This window comes from Rhamphochromis longiceps, linkage group LG15 (assembly GCF_057381845.1).
Source record: "Rhamphochromis longiceps isolate RC_006_pf linkage group LG15, R_longiceps_female_GT1.1, whole genome shotgun sequence".
NCBI classification, from domain to species: Eukaryota; Metazoa; Chordata; class Actinopteri; order Cichliformes; family Cichlidae; genus Rhamphochromis; species Rhamphochromis longiceps.
In genome coordinates, this window is record NC_140571.1 from 10,704,579 (window position 1) to 10,721,103 (window position 16,525).

At 40.3% G+C, this 16,525-nt stretch overlaps 1 protein-coding gene across 1 annotated transcript; it reads left to right on the top strand.

The window, feature by feature from the left end:
• The first annotated feature begins 1,784 nt into the window (after positions 1–1,784).
• Positions 1,785–15,554, top strand: LOC146652143 (adenylate cyclase type 8). Its single transcript, XM_085381501.1, is given in 20 exon segments — positions 1,785–1,992; positions 3,076–3,287; positions 4,373–5,101; positions 5,449–5,849; positions 6,029–6,140; positions 6,224–6,351; positions 6,804–6,962; positions 7,221–7,455; positions 7,609–7,779; positions 7,871–7,971; positions 8,336–8,537; positions 9,029–9,121; positions 9,297–9,457; positions 9,742–9,823; positions 9,984–10,142; positions 10,948–11,094; positions 11,310–11,402; positions 11,527–11,641; positions 11,743–11,945; positions 12,405–15,554. Coding segments are annotated over 20 exon segments (3,771 nt in total). The 5' UTR covers positions 1,785–1,940; the 3' UTR covers positions 12,621–15,554.
• The last annotated feature ends 971 nt before the right edge of the window (positions 15,555–16,525 follow it).

Sequence of the window (16,525 nt, forward strand, 5' to 3'; positions counted from 1 at the left end):
TTTGCTTCTTTAACCTATTGCACACTCAGTATTACCCTGTACAGTTTGTGTGGATGTTACCATGAAACCTGTTAAAAGCAATAAATACATCCATATTCATACGACTCTGCATTATTGTATCGACATTATAATCAATCCGGTCCTTTTGTGTTGTATATGTTGCAGTTTCTTCTGCCCTCTTGGGCATCTCTCTCTTAAAAAACACATGTTTAATGTCTTTTTAGCCAAGTAAATAAAGGATATTTACAACTGACTTTGCCAAAAACTGTTTGCAGCTTCTAATTTGCGATAGGGATGTTCTTTCTGACTCAAAATGTCTCGATATTATTCATAAGAGATACATTTGACATATGTTTGACAACTTATAAGCTAACAAGTATTTACAACAGTTTAAATACAGGCAATTTTTCAGAAATACCGGAAATTAGCTTATGACAGTTGATCACTTTTTGGCATAATGCTGACTCTGCTGAAGGTGTTTTTCCTTCCCTCTGTTGCCAACTGCTTTTTCATAGGTGGTTGTGTAATTGTTTCTTTTTTCTTTCTAATATTATAGGTTTTACAATATAAAGCACCTTGAGGCAACTGTTGCTGTGAATTGGTGCTATATAAATAAAACTGAATTGAATTGTGAAAAAACAAGTCTTTCTATTGTGTAACAATAACCAACCTCATATACTGTATGATAATATATAAGAAATCCAAGCAAAATATTATGTTGGTATTGCTCTTGGAGCAATGTGTTCATCCATCAGAATATAATTTAACAATTTACTTCATAAGAAAGAAAAACAACAGAAGATTTGCTGACTGAAGTCTTACCAGATGGAGTGTTTGTAAGAAATATTGTATTTATATAGAAGCATTGTCAGTAATTCAGGGTTAGAAGACAAACGGTAACTGGAGAGCTCTGTATTTCCAACACTGAGCTTCGGCATTAAATGTGGAAATGACTTCTCTTCACACAGACACACACATAGCAAGCAGAATTTGTGTTATCGTGGGAAACAGTATTTGATGATTTTGTATTAAAAGCTAGAACTTGTTCTTTAAGTTCAAATGGGTAACTTTGGTAATTCATAAGATAATAACATGAAATTTGTATGTTTGTGTTTTGTTATGAAAATCTGGACCTTACAAATAAAATGTTAAAAATAAAGAAGAGCCTTGAAATTTGTATTTAGACAGATGTGGAGTGACTTTGTACACCTACTCAGAAACACTTGGATTTTAAAATGTTTAGCAAAGGCAGCTTCGTTGCCTTTTGTTTGCTGAAGCACCTTGGGCTCCTGCTGCCAGGTGGGAGATGATTCAGTTTCCTTGCTCTCACATTCAACCTCGCTTTGCCTTTTAGGCATTGTTTTTGCCTGTGCACTGTATGAAAGGAATTTGTCACCCCCGTGTCTGTAATTTCACAGACAGGTAGTTTAGTAACCAGAAGCCCAAAGGCATGAGGCAGCACTGCTGTTTTATTATTATTTTTTTGCACATTACCAGAAGTAAAACAAAGAGTGTATTAAAGTGCTATGTATCAATGCATTAATGTTTCCCCTGCTTCAATAAGATTTGTTGACTTGACCAAATGAGAGCACACTGCCTTTACCTTGGTGTTATCCTGGTGCCAGTGACCTCGGTTTTACAGACCAGATAGAGTGGCCGCTGACTAATTAATCCTCTTTGCACTCTTCACTCCTGCAGCTCTGCTTTGTGGCAGTTCTTGACATCATTTCAAAACAGTCCAGATGGTGACCTGCAGTCCTGAAAGAACGACTCCAGGAGTCTCGCCAGGCCTGTATGTCGCTGTCCGCATCAGTGTTGGATACGGCATTGCAACGAGGGCTGCTTCAAGTTTCAGTTTTCCTTTTATAGGTTGTGTCTTAAATATCAAAGCCGATGAAATCAACAAAAATGGATTATGATGAGCTGGATGCACGTATACAATGGCAGAAACTAGGTATTGTCAGTGGATGCACTATACGGGAAACGTTACAGGTCAGTTGTGTGGTTTACAATCCTTTTGCTTCTTTTTTTTTGGGGGGGGGGGGGGGGGGGGGGGGGGGGGTCCTTTGACACATTGTAGGTTACGGGGAGCTTATTGTCCGCTTGGGACAGCTGAAACTGCTGAAAGAGGAATGACAAAGGGATTCTTCTACAGCCGAGAAACTGTAATGTTTGTAATGTTCAAAAACAAATAAAGATGCACACTTAATACTATACCTAATTACTCATCTAATATGATGTGTTTTAGCATATCCAGTCTGTTCTGTGCAGATACATGATCTTGGTGAGAATCAGCCCGGTGGCAGTAGACTGTGAGTGGGTGGGACAACAGCATCCAGAGCCAGAAGGACCTGGAGGAGTTTAACTCTGAGCATTAACCAGCTCAGCTCTAAATCTGGCCAGATAATTCGTTGGAAAGCTGCCTTTCTTCTGGCACACACTGCGTAAACACGTGGAGCCGACCAGGTGGCCCTTTCTGGCATGGTTGAACGTGTGCAGCATAACAAATTTTATCTAAAAGAATAAGGAACTCAGACAGATTTGTTACTCAATTTATATAGTGCATAAAGACCTTTGATTATTAAATCCTTCACGCGGGGTATTCAGATGCATCAAACTGCAAAAATCCTTTATATTTAGCATTTTATGATAGTAGATGCATCAGTGGCTTTGGTACAGAAAGCCACCCAAAGTTCCTCTTTATAAAAGTCTATCAATCAAATTCCCTTTTCCTCATTTATTCAAACAAATACTCACACTGCAGGTCATTCATAATGAAATATTTCTGTAAGACAAATTCATATTAGGCAAAATTAGGTAGATGAAAGATGAAAGTTGAAATGAATTAAAGTGGGTTTACTTTACATGTTAATTACTGGCCATAATGTCCAGTTATCTCTTTGAATTTAGTATTCTACTTTGACTTGTCTGTCAAAACAGCTTCCAAATCTGTGATATAAATAAAGTTGTAATTATTATTATTATTATAAAACTTACTGATGAACTCTAATGTTTTTTTAAGCAATAACACCAAATCTGGTCCTTACTGACTCCCCTTTTCCCTTCACGTTCCAGGCTCCTACCTGCTCCTGATCCAATACCAACAGCTGAGGTCAGCTGAGGTCGCCACCATGGTGACCTTCGCTAACACAACGCAGGTCTCCCCCATGGGGCTGCGTGAGCTGCCCTGTGTAACCCCCACCATGTCCCCTGGCCTGCGGCGGAAAAAGATGCTGTGGCAGAACGCAGTAAAACACATCATTATGCAGCAGGATCTCAGTACCCAGGTGATTGAGTTTTAGATTGTTGTAAATGTGTTCTGATTTTTTTTTTTGTGCACACTAGTATTGTGTACTGGAAGAGGCTGTGTCTATCTGTGTGGAGCTCTGGCCTTATGACGTACTTTTTATACTGCATTCAAAAGTGTACCTCACTAATGGCTATCAAGCACACATGAAATTTTTGATTCTTTTCAAAATAAAGCTATTACTCTTACCATTACAATCTAATGCGCTCTTACCATTATGCATATCTAATGTGTGTTGAAATGGTTTTGGCATTTATATTTCAAAAATGATTCACATTTACAATAGACATGTGATAATAAAGCAAGCCTCACAAGATCCTTCTAGAAGCAAGTCTCAACATTCAGCATCCATAAAGGTAACCGGTAGCACACAGACTCATTCTATCCCCATGTGGCAAATAAGAGACGAAAGCAAAATAAAGAAAGTTACAAGTGAAAAGAGACAGGTGTGTAGCAGCTTTGTACACCTACTCAGAAACGATTGGATTTAGGTTTTTAGCATTTTTTGCCTTTTTTGTTTGCTGAAGCACCTCGGGGTCCTGCTGCCAGGTGGGGGATGATTCAGCTTCCTTGCTTTCAGACTCAACCTTGCTTTGCCTTTTAGGCCTTGTTTTTTTTTTAACCTGTGCATGGTTTGAAAGGAGTGTCTCAACCCTGTGCCTCTTAATTTCACAGACAGATACTTTAGTAACCAGCGGCCCAAAGGCATGAAGCAGCACTGCTGTTTTATTATTATTTCTACATCATAATAGGGGTAAAAGTAAAAGAGTATTAGAAAGATATGCAACGATGAATTAATGTTCCTCCTGCTTCAAAAGGATTTGTTGACTTGGCTAAATAAGTGAGCGCTGCCTTTACCTTGGCATTGGCCTGATGCCAGTGACCTCGGTTTTAAAGGCCACTAATTAATCCTCTTTGTGTGTGAATGTGGCTGTTTTTAGACTATCCATGTAAGTGTAATTGTTATTTTTGCATGCTGAATCTTGTCTACCCTGATTTGCCAAATAAGATATAATAGCCTTGTAACTTTTTTGAATGAAGGATCCTGTTTTTATCCTTTGACAGTTGGGTGTTGAACCAGCACGCAAAATCTTTGTGACAGATACCTACATAGAGGAGATCAACAGGCAAATCCGCAGCAAAGCCTCACGTGGGGTAACAAAGCGCCGTTCTTCCACGTTCAGAGTCCATCCCTTGGTTCGCGATTCCACCAGCACTGGGGGTGCTTTTAACGACTACTCCAGCGACGCTGACTTCTTCGTCCACTGGGGTCGAACTGTCTGTGGTGTCTACATACCCACGCTATTGCACACCTTCAAGTCCCACGACCTGGAGAAACTCTACCAGCAGCACTCTTCCACCCAAAGACGTAATTCTCTGGCCATCACCAATGTGATAGACGTGGTGGCCAAGCTGCACATGTTGGTTCTGTACCTGGCATTGGCGCCGGAAGCTTCCACAGACACTTTGCGTGGCTGCCTGACGGGCATGTTCATGGTGTTAGCAACAGTTCTGTGCGTCATAGTGTTAACCCACAAAGACTCCGTGTCCCCACAGTGGCTTCACTACGCCGGCCTCGCCAGCTGGTTGTCACAGACCACACAGGTGCTGGGGGGTCTGGTGTACGGACTAGAAAAAGACCCATCGTGGTACCTTTTGTTCACTTTGTTCGCAACATACACACTGCTGCCATTACCTCTGCTGTGGGCCATATGTGCGGGCACCCTGTCCTCAATGCTGCACATTCTGGTAGAGATAGTATGCTGCTACACTGATGCTTTGCTTCTGAGAAAGGTGAAAAAAAAAGTCCCCTTTGAATTTCCTTTCCTACTGTTACATTTTTTAAATGTGTATCATGCCGATAAATCAGTGATACACTGTTAAGGCTTATGGAAAGTTTGATTTCTTAGACTCTACAGCAGTGTTAGGCACAAATCTACAAAATTTGAGAAAAAAACTATTTCATTGTACTTGTTGAAAGCTCATGGGTCTCTATTGACATATTAATCAACAAATAATAAGGAATTAGAAACCCTCCCCCCAAGCTTCAGTCCAATACTCTTTCCCCAATTTCCCCTTCAAACTTTTTTTAAAGCTTTTTTTCCATGAATTAATGTAGTATTCACACTCTTTCGATGCAGGTGGTTGCCAAAGGCCTGCTGTACCTGGGGATGAACACAGCTGGCTTGTTCATCCACTACCTGACAGACCACGCTCAGCGCCAGGTTTTTCTGGAGACCCGTCGTTGCATTGAAGGACGCCTCAAATTAGAGCAAGAGAATCAAAGACAGGTACAATGAAGATGGGAGCTGTCCTGAAATTTAAAGCCAGAGAATTATCTGTGTTATGATGAAAGCTTTGGTTGCATTAACTCACTTCCATGACTCTCACATTGTTACACTTCTTCACAGGACCGCCTAGTTTTGTCGATCCTGCCTCGCTTTGTTGCCTTGGAGATGATTGCTGACATGAGTGCTATGGAAGATGATCTAAACCCTCAAGAGTTTCACAAGATCTATATCCACCAGTACAAAGATGTCAGGTATACATGCATGAGTTAGTATATTAGTAGTTAAATTTGTAACCTTGTAACCTTGACTCGTAAGATTTATAAGCCAAGTGGGTTTCACTCTGATTATCAAGTTGCAGGCCAACCTAATGCCAATAGTAAGTGTTTGCTATGTCATTTCAGACTTTTTAGTCCTTCTCTCCTTCTTGTAGCATCCTTTTTGCAGACATCAAGGGTTTCACTTTGTTGTCTATGAACCTGTCAGCCCAGGATCTGGTTCGAACCCTCAATGAGCTCTTTGGACGTTTTGACCGACTGGCAGAGGTGAGGGCCTGAGCGAGCCCTTTTTGGTTGATGTAAAACATCTTCCAGCTTCTAATGTCCTTCTTCTTCTTCTTTTATCACAGGAACACCACTGCTTGCGGATAAAGATACTGGGAGACTGTTACTACTGTGTGTCAGGGGTTCCCGAGCCCCAGCGTGCCCATGCCCGTTATTGTGTTGAGATGGGTCTGGCTATGATCAACACTATACGGTCAGTCATCATATTTAAAGACACAAACACAAGTTAATTAAAAAAAACCAAAATCACGTGGTTTTAAAATTATGTAAATATAACCTCAGCTAAGTAACAAAAGATTAACACAAAACAAAGCTGAAATGCAGAAGCACTGTGTGAAAATTTTAAGTACTCCTTTGCTGCTTCCACATGAATTAAGCAGGTAAGTAGCATCCAGATCCTGCTAATTAAGTGCACTTGATTAATTGATGATCAACAACTGTGAGCACCTAAGTAAAAGCAGAGGTCTGGGCAGTTTGCTGGTGTGCAGCATTCAGGTGTGTATCAATACATTGTGTAACACAATGCTTCTGCGTCAACCTTGAAAAAGGGTCCACCTTCTTATGGGTCTATAGGTATCCATATGAGAGTGTAAGATCCTATTTTTGTTTGTAAGACACGATCACTTTACCTCACAAAATCACCAGGTATGTACAGAAGCAGCTGAACTTCGACATGGACATGAGGATCGGCATCCACTCGGGCTCTGTCCTCTGTGGGGTATTGGGTCTGCAGAAATGGCACTTTGATGTCTGGTCCTGGGACGTGGGCATCGCCAACATGCTGGAAGCGGGGGGCATACCTGGGTGAGCACCAGCAACCATTAGAGAAACTCCTGTCAAGTATGTTACCTGACAAAGATGTGCCTGACAGGTTTCCAGGCTTTCTGTAAGATAATATTTAAGAAAAGAATAAAAAACGTGCTATTTAATTTCGTAATAGGTACATTTGGAGGGGGTATATATTTTCATCTGGTGATGCATTAATGATGACCTCTTGTCTTACATCATCCACAATATTTTTTAATTTCTTTCTGCATGAATTTTTCTTTCTCCCTGAAACAGACGCATCCACATCTCAAGGGCAACTCTCGATTGTCTAGAAGGCACTTACAAGACAGAAGAGGGCCATGGTCGTGATAGGAATGCTTTCCTACGAAAATACAATATTGACACCTTCCTCATCTGCCCTCAGCAGGACAGAGACAAAGTTAACCACATCAAGCCCCCCAAAGTTCAAAAACCAATTCAAACCTGGAGTCCGGACATACCTTTTAAGACTGTCGTTGACATGAACAGCGTAAGTGCGCAAATACCAAACAGAAAGGAAGGTGCTGAATTTGGTGCCTTTGGTCAGGTGGTGACGAATTTGAATTGAAGAATCTGAAGAGCTCGGCACATCTGAGACTCACCTGTACTCACCTAATCAGTCATTTCTATTCTTTTCTTTTAGATTCTAGCTGCTTTTACAAATGGCTCAATGCCCACCCTTTGGCAGTCCAACTCGAGAGAGATTAACAAACGCATCAAGCATGCCATCGAGCTTCGAAGTAGTGAGCGTATGCACAGAGAGCACATCACACCACTGACCCTTGTCTTCAAGGACACAAACATCGAGGACAAGGTAGACTGTGAAGAAAAGATAGAGATGCAAACTGTTTTTTAAAGACGCAGCTAAAAGTGACATTTATTTTTCTCGCTTTTGGCCCATCCAGTTCTCCCAGATGAGAGATGAAATGTTCAACTCCAATCTGGTCTGCTCCTTCATCCTGCTTCTGTTTCTCATGGCTGCCCAGGCCCTCATCCCTGCCCCCAGGTAGGAAACTCCAATATGTTACAACTGTTAATTCCACTTATTATGATTCCATTAAGTCATTTTGTACCTAAATCCAGCTTATAGCATTTTAAATAAATATCAATTCCACATCGGTATAACCAGTATTATAAAAAGAGCTCCCTGTAGTGTTTTGACCAGACTTTATTGCTACTGTGCTTAAGTTTTTGTTTTTCTTTACTTTGGTGCCACCTGCTGGTATTTAAAAGAATGCACTGACCCGTGCAGTCACACTGGACACCTGAACTTGTTTTTTTCTGTTCTACACTGTATTAATATTATTAACATTCATGACTTCACTCACTTTCTTCTTCTTCTTAACCCCCTCTTCCCTCCCCAATCGTAGACTGTTCCCTGCTGTCCTCCAGTTTTCAGTCTTTCTGCTTGCCCACGTGCTGCTGCTACTTGTTGCCCTTGCCGAAGAGTTCAAGTGGACTCCTTCATCACTGCAGCACTTCTGTTGCTGGATTCATGAAAACAACAGTGCCCGTAACCTGTTTACTCTCATAGCGATCTTCATCAACTTTGGGTTGGCCTCTACTGACATGGTGAGAGTCTGAATAACACAAGAGAAGAGTAATTTACATAAACTGCCATGTTCTTCAACACGACTTTTTCCTTTGTATGTCTGCAGTATTGCACCTGGTAACTGACCCTTGTAAACCAAATGCACATTAATTTGCATAATCCTCTCTGAAATGCATATGCAAAAAGAGGAAAGTTGCACTTCCCTGCTGATATTTATAGCACACTTGGCATGCAAACAGGACAGAGGAGTGCAAGAAGGTAAAAAATGAAGTAAGCACAGGGGTCTTTCGTGTGATGTAAAAAGCCCATTTAGATATAAGAAGGTAAAGGGGTTCTTTTGCAGTGATAAAATTATTTAGTAAACCTTCTTTTTATTAGAAAAAAGCACAAAATTAAGCAAAACCTCATTAAAGGTTTTAAATCACCAGTTTTAAGAAAGTTTGACTACCGGTTTATATTTGTTATGCTCTATGATGCAGAATCAGGTTGGAACATTTTGTGCTGTTTGCAGGTGTGGTGCATCCTCATGAACACAGGAGAGGCTGACATAACTGAGAAGACTGGCACAGGCTCACGTCCACTCACTGTCTGCTCTTACCCTGAGGCAAGCAAACAGTAGTTTAAATTTGGGACAATTATTATAGAGATTTTATGTGATTTCCTGTTGATTTATCCAAATGTCTGTCTTGTATTAAAAATACTAACAATAAATCACATTGGGTTTCAGTAACATGAGGTTATTACTGCTTGTTTCATCTTTCCCAATTTGTTCCCTTTAGATTTTTGTGTTGAGCGGGGTGATTGCCATGGTGACGTGTGCGGTTTTTCTGCGTCTGAACTCTCTGCTGAAGCTGGCAACGCTGCTGCTAGCAGTGGCTGTCTACTCCTACCTCAGCCACCTCGCCTTTGTCTCACTCACGCGCCACGATACGCTGCACAGGTCAGTGTATGAGCAGCGAGCAGCATACAAACTGCACAGCTGCTGTAGTTTTACTACACAGTGCTATATTTAAATATTCGCCTCTATACACAATTTATGATCAAAAGTTTTGGGCCACACCAGTTAATTGAGCCAACCTCATCCTACATTAACATCAGCACAAAAACTGTGCACTGGGAGCTTCATGCCATGTGTTCCAAAGCTGAGCATCTCCTTTAAGTGTAATGTGTAGGTATATTTTTGCCCACAGAGTGTATCGATTTTCCTAATATACTTTGTTACAGGTCTCACTATGTCAGAAGAAATGGAATTTCCTTCCTTCTCATGGCCATGTTTATTGTTGCCGTCTTCTATAATGGACGTCAGGTGCTCATACACTTCATTTTCCCAGATTGAACTTATAGATGATCCTGTCACTATAGCAACACTTTCTGGTCTGTGTTATTGAAACTAAAACTGTTTTCTGTCACACAGGACTGTGTTGCAGGTAGATGATGTTCTATCTCGCTGTATCTTTTCTATCCAGTGGGAGGCTACTGCCAGACTGGACTTCCTGTGGCGTCTGCAGGCCCAGCAGGAGGTGGCAGACATGAGGGAGTTGCGGGAACACAATGAGTGTTTGCTATACAACATCCTACCAGTTCATGTAGCTCAACATTTCTTGGACCGGAGCAAGCATGACGAGGTAGCTGAAACACCCCAAAACCTTTAGCCTCACTTCTTTTGACTCATAGTCTGGTCCACAGCAGAATCAGTCTGAGTAACCATCAGTGCTTTGAAAATACTGATTGGACCAATGAATAGCAACCTCTGTCTACGGTTTAACTTATATTGAAATTGTACAATTAAAATTAACGTTATGTAGTACTTTTTAAAATCTGGCACTTTCCTTTATTTATAATCCGATCATTTTTTAAAAGATCTCCAACCCCACTGGGTGATATGCAGCCCCAAACCATGACAGAACCTCCACCATGTTTTACACATGGCTGTAGACACTCAATGTTATACCGCTTTACCTCCTCAGTACATAGCGACGGTGATTTTAACATAATTTCACATTTGGATTCACCACTTTATAAGACTCGTTGCCATGGATATTCAGTTACTTTCCTCCCTGTTTCCCTTACTTATTAATGGCTTCTTGACAGCCACCCTTCCACTGACACCATTTTTGATCAGGCTTCAGTGAACAGTAGATGGATCAACTGAGGGCCAGGTGCATCTCTCAGGTCCTGTTTCTTCTTTTGTCGTCCACTTGTCCAGTTTTAAGACACATCATGCACATGCATGCGCTCTTGGTGCAAAAATACTATTTTATGACTGTCAAACTGTGTTATACTTTGCATTTTTCATCAATTCAACTAAACAAATTGGAACAAATGATGTGGTTTTATAACGTTGGGCGGCTCGAGACTTTTGCACAGTACCTTACCTGACTCAAACAAAGAGGATTTTGAAGAAATCACCCATCATGACTCTTCTTTTAGGATCTTTACTCCCAATCCTATGATGAAGTGGGCGTCATGTTTGCCTCCATCGCTGGGTTCGATGAGTACTTCGAGGAGAAAGAGTTCAAGCATGAAGGAGTGGAATGCCTCCGCCTACTCAATGAGATAATTGCCGGCTTTGATGAGGTGAGTGTTGGACTCAAAATGATCATATGACAGTGGTTTATTTATGGATTATCCCTTTTGGTCCAATTATTTATCGGTTAAAATAAAACAGAGACAGTGTAGTTCAATCCAGGCTGTGGGTTGACACAAGTCCTGCTTTGATAAATAGGATAGCCTCTAATTGCATAAGTCAGCTGCTAAACTTGATGTGTAATTTAATCTTATCTTCTAACAAGCTGTTTGAGGAGCCGTATTTTCACCATGTGGAGAAGATTAAGACAATTGGGAGCTGCTACATGGCGGCATCAGGTTTAGCTCCAGATAAACAGGTGGGAGATTTTTCTGTATGTGGTCTTATTTCCTTTTGTCTTATTAGCTTTGCTTTGATTTGTGGTACTTGTTATGATATTATCTCCTTGCATGAAACTGTATGTTTATCTTTGTCTCCTCCAGAAATCAATGGATGAATGGAACCACCTGAGCGAGCTGGTTTTGTTTGCATTGGCGATGCAGGAGACCTTGAAAGAGATTATTAGGAACTCTACTCAACGCTTTCAGCTGCGTGTGGGTAAGAAGCTGCCCTGCCACAGCCCCGCAAAAGCACACACGCACGATTTCTAGTGTTGTAGCAAATATCTGAAATTATTGTCTGGGTTTGGACTCATGCAGGCATTGCTCACGGGCCCGTGGTCGCTGGGGTGATCGGTGCCACCAAACCGCAGTACGATATCTGGGGCTCCACAGTGAACTTAGCCAGCCGCATGGACAGCACAGGTGTGAGCGGACGCATCCAAGTACCCGAAGCCACCCGAAGGATCCTGACAGATTGGGGCTTCGTCCTGGAGCTGCGTGGAGAAATATTTGTCAAAGGGGTGAGTGGAGACTGACTATGAAGAGTAGTTAAGCTTAAACAAGTGTTGTTTATTTTTAAAACGCCACAGCATTGTGGTCTATAAGGTAAGGTTCTTAAATCAATGAATGACATCTTCGGAATTAGGAACTTTATTCTGACTTCCAGAAGGGGGGGAATTATTTGATCTCCTTTGATTTTATTATGTTGCATTTTTTAAGGGTGGGAGAAACATTTTATACAAAAACCTCAGAGTTTAAGGTGATTCATAATGTGTTGCTATGGCTGGATCCTTGCTCTAGAGGTTTCTGTTCGATAAACCATCTCAGTTATCCAGCAAGCATAAAAACATCTTGCCAGCAGCAAATTTATGTTCAGAAAGTCTTCATTATCATACAAATTTTGTAGAATAACCTCTGTGTTTAGCCTAACTGTGACAATATACACATCTTCACTTTTTAATCTATGTTTTTCATTGTAGGTAAGTGAGCACCAGGGGAAAGTCCGCACCTATTTCATCAGGACCATGCGCAGTAAGATGGCCAACGATGGGACAGATGGCCGCCTGGCAGGGCAGACAGGAGGACGCATGACGCTGGCAGAGGTGGTGTTCAGTCTCGTCCAGGCCAGACACAAGGAGAAGATGAGAGAGGGCAACAGGAGGTTCAATCGGACTCCCTCCAGACTGCAGCGCTGAGGAGACTGTCAGGGTCAAATGGCTGCACGTAGGCCAGGACACACTGCAGCCATATTCCTTTAATGCTTTGCCATAACTGAATTAGCTTCACAGACAAAATACTGAGCTACCCGTGGCAGGAGCCCAAACCTGTTTAAGCCTTTATTCTTATTTCTTCCAATACTGCATCATACCCATCTTTTTTGGCATCTCAAGCAAAATGGACAAGTTAAGAGGAATTTATAGGAAATCATCCATGCTCATATTTCTTGACTTCTGGACCCAAACGTTCATCTTTGCATGACACACCGAGTGGTATGTGGTCTGAACTTTAGTTGGTTAGGAGTTAACTGTGCTATTTAATCAAAGTTCTGGCCTCTTACATTTCACAAGTATGTTGTAAGCAGTGCAAAGTGCTTTTTCATTACTATTATTGCCATATCTATACACTATAAGCACTGATTTTAAGGTTTTTTGTAAAAAAAAGAAAGAAAGAAAGAAATGGTAAATGGACTGGTTCTTATATAGCGCTTTTCTACTCATCTGAGCACTCAAAGCGCTTTACACAACTTGTGCATTCACCCATTCACACCCATTCGCACAAGCACATCTTTCTAAGTGCGCTATAGCTAACACTCACACACATTCATACTCCGATGGATGCATCGGAGAGCAATTTTGGGGTTAGTATCTTGCCCAAGGATATTTGGCATGTAGACTAGGGGAAGCCAGGAATCGAACCACCAACCTTCCGATCAGTGGATGACCTGCTCTACCACTTGAGCTACAGCCAAAGAAAGAAAGAAAGAAAGAAAGAAAGAAAGAAAGAAAGAAAGAAAGAAAGAAAGAAAGAAAGAAAGAAAGAAAGAAAGAAAGAAAGAAAGAAAGAAAGAAAGAAAGAAAGAAAGAAAGAAAGAAAGAAAGAAAGAAAGAAAGAAAGAGCCAACATGTCTTTATGTTTGCTGGGATAACACATCAGCAAGACTCCAGACCTCCAAGCAAAACACTACCTCTTAGTACAAATTCTCATAGACTACAAATGGCCAATATAGAATGTTGTTTGTTTGTTTGTTTGTATTATCTTAATTAGTACATTTATGTTGTGAAGTCAAGCATTATTTCTACTTTGTATCCAATAATTTCACATGTGTTAAAGAGATTTTGGTCAGTATATTTCACTCATGCAACATAATCCAAAAAGAAAGAAAATCCCTTTATTTATAAAGTGATTGCTGCTTGGTTTACTTTTGTAAATACTGTATTTGCATAGTTTCCACTGAGCCACTATTTCTTATTTTCTATCTTGTCAGAGTCAGTGTTGTTCTGAATTTATGAGATTCAGAAGAGGAACACTGAAACAGTTTTAATGCCAAAAACACCTCACATATCACTGTATTCCTCTTACTGTCATGGTAAAAAAGAAAGCAAAACCTCTGTCAGTACTAAGGTTCTTTGTGTTAGGACCTAAAAAAATCATTTCATCCTTACAAGATCTTAAATGCATTGAAATACAACCTCAGATGTAGAACACCACATGTAGAAGCAGTGTGTGAAAGTACACTAAGTCCACCTCCGTAACTTGTAGAACCACATTTAGCAACAATAACTTGATGTAAATGTTTTCTGTAAAACTTTATCTATGTGAAGGTCCTCAGTCATCCAGGTCATGGTAATCCAAGGGGCTGGGAAAGAAAAGCGAGTGGACTCCTCTAAGTTTCACCTGTCATCCGTGAAGCTTCTTCATTTCTAAGATCAAATGGTGGAGAGTCCCATGTTTAAGCCCTGATAAACGTTATCAGTATCTCACATCCCTGTGGAGGAATTTTGTAATATTGTTTGCAGCCAATCATTTATGAACAGCTCTCTTTCAGCATTTCAGTCAGTTAAGGTCTGGTCTTTGACCGAGCCATTGCAACTTCTTGATTCGTTTCTTTTTTCAACCATTCTGTTGCAGATTTGCTTCTGTGCTTGGGATCATTTTACTGTTCAATGAGTCAATTACAATTTTTCCCTGTCACAAAGGTGGCGGGGCGATCGTGGCTCAAGAGTTGGGAGTTCGCCTTGTAATCGGAAGGTTCGGTCGTTGTGTCCTTGGGCAAGACACTTCACCCGTTGCCTACTGGTGGTGGTCAGAGGGCCCGGTGGCGCCAGTGTCCGGCAGCCTCGCCTCTGTCAGTGCGCCCCAGGGTAGCTGTGGCTACAATGTAGCTTGCCATCACCAGTGTGTGAATGTGTGCGTGAATGGGTGGATGGATGACTGGATATGTAAAGCGCTTTGGGGTCCTTAGGGACTAGTAAAAAGCGCTATATAAATACAGGCCATTTACCATACCAGGCCATTCACATGTGACTCTAGAATACTTTGGTATACAGAGGAATGACTGCAACTTCCTGTTGCTGCAAAACAAGCCCAGAGTATTACAATTCCACCACCGTGCTTGAGAGCTAGTACGAGGTGCATGTGCTGATATGCTATGTTTTCACCAAATATGATGCTGTGCATTATAGCAAAAGATATTATAATAGTGAGATATATAATATAATAGTGAGAATAAGGTTTTTCACTATAGAATGATGGACATCAAATTGTTTGGAAGTTTCTTTATAAACTTTTCCGGACTGATAGGCAGCCTTTGCTTTGCTCCTTGGCATTAACACACACCTGAATGCAGCAGACCATCAAACTGCCAAATGTTCTACTTCTTTATAGGTGCTCATACTCACTGACAATCAATTAATTAAGTGCATTTAATTAGCAGGACCTGTCTGCTACTTCCTCTGTTAATTCCTATGGAAACAGTAAGAGTGCACTTAGTTTTTCACACTCTGCTTCTGCACTTTGGCTTAGTTTTTGTGGACAACACTGTGTAATATGTCATATGTTGATGTTATTTTGTTGTTCAGCTGAAGTTTCGGTCCTAACTAAGAACCAGAGTGATTATGTCCAGATATGTAAAATGGTGTACTTTTTTTTTCTTTTTTTACCTTGATCATTTATTAAAATCAAAATCAAACAAAGATGCTTGGTTTCTCTTGATGTAGGAATGTTTTACATTGTAGGTCTGATTCAAACTGACACAAATTCACGCCAGTCTTTATTTTGTTTGTCTTTTAACTTTAAATATTAATGTTAAGCTCCTCTATGGGACTTTGTGCAGTTTTTAAATAGATACCAAAGACACGTTTAATTGTTGTTACAGTATAGAAATGTTCACGGCGAATAGTACGTCTGTATCAGCAAAACTTTTTACTTCATTTTTTAATATAATTTTTACAAAAACATTCAAACCAGTCCAGTTTCTATTAATAAAATCAATTGTTGCCATAAAGCTGGGTGCTTTTAATTTTTTAACTCTGTATTATTAATTGTTAATGACATGAGACTCTTATTAAACTCTTTTTTCAAGGTGTATTCTTCTTGGAGGTGTGTCTTCCTTTCTTTGATAGTCACGACGATTGCTCGTGACTCCATTAGTTTTGTCTGCAGCCAGCGCGGGTATTCTGCAGCCGGCTCACTGATGCTCTATTTTGAAAGATGGTTCACCCGGAAGGTTCACAGAAAAAAAAAAAAACATAATCTCTACAGAAGTTAGCTCATCTAGTATCTAACACTCCTTTCCTAGACATAAACAAAGGTTTCCTGACAAACATTGTAGACTGCAATCACATACTGGTTTTATTTTCCATTAAATTTTTCGATTAAGGTTCTGTAACATTATCTCACTGAATGCTGCTTCACTGTTGTCATAGGACAGAAATATATTTATTTTCACATTTTTTTCTAAAATTAATCAAATATAAATATATGGTCTATAAAAAGCCTTTATAAAAGCCTTAAGCATAACAGTAATATAATCATATAATAATAATATAATCATAATAATCATATAATAAACATAATAATACTATACATTAATCATAATAAT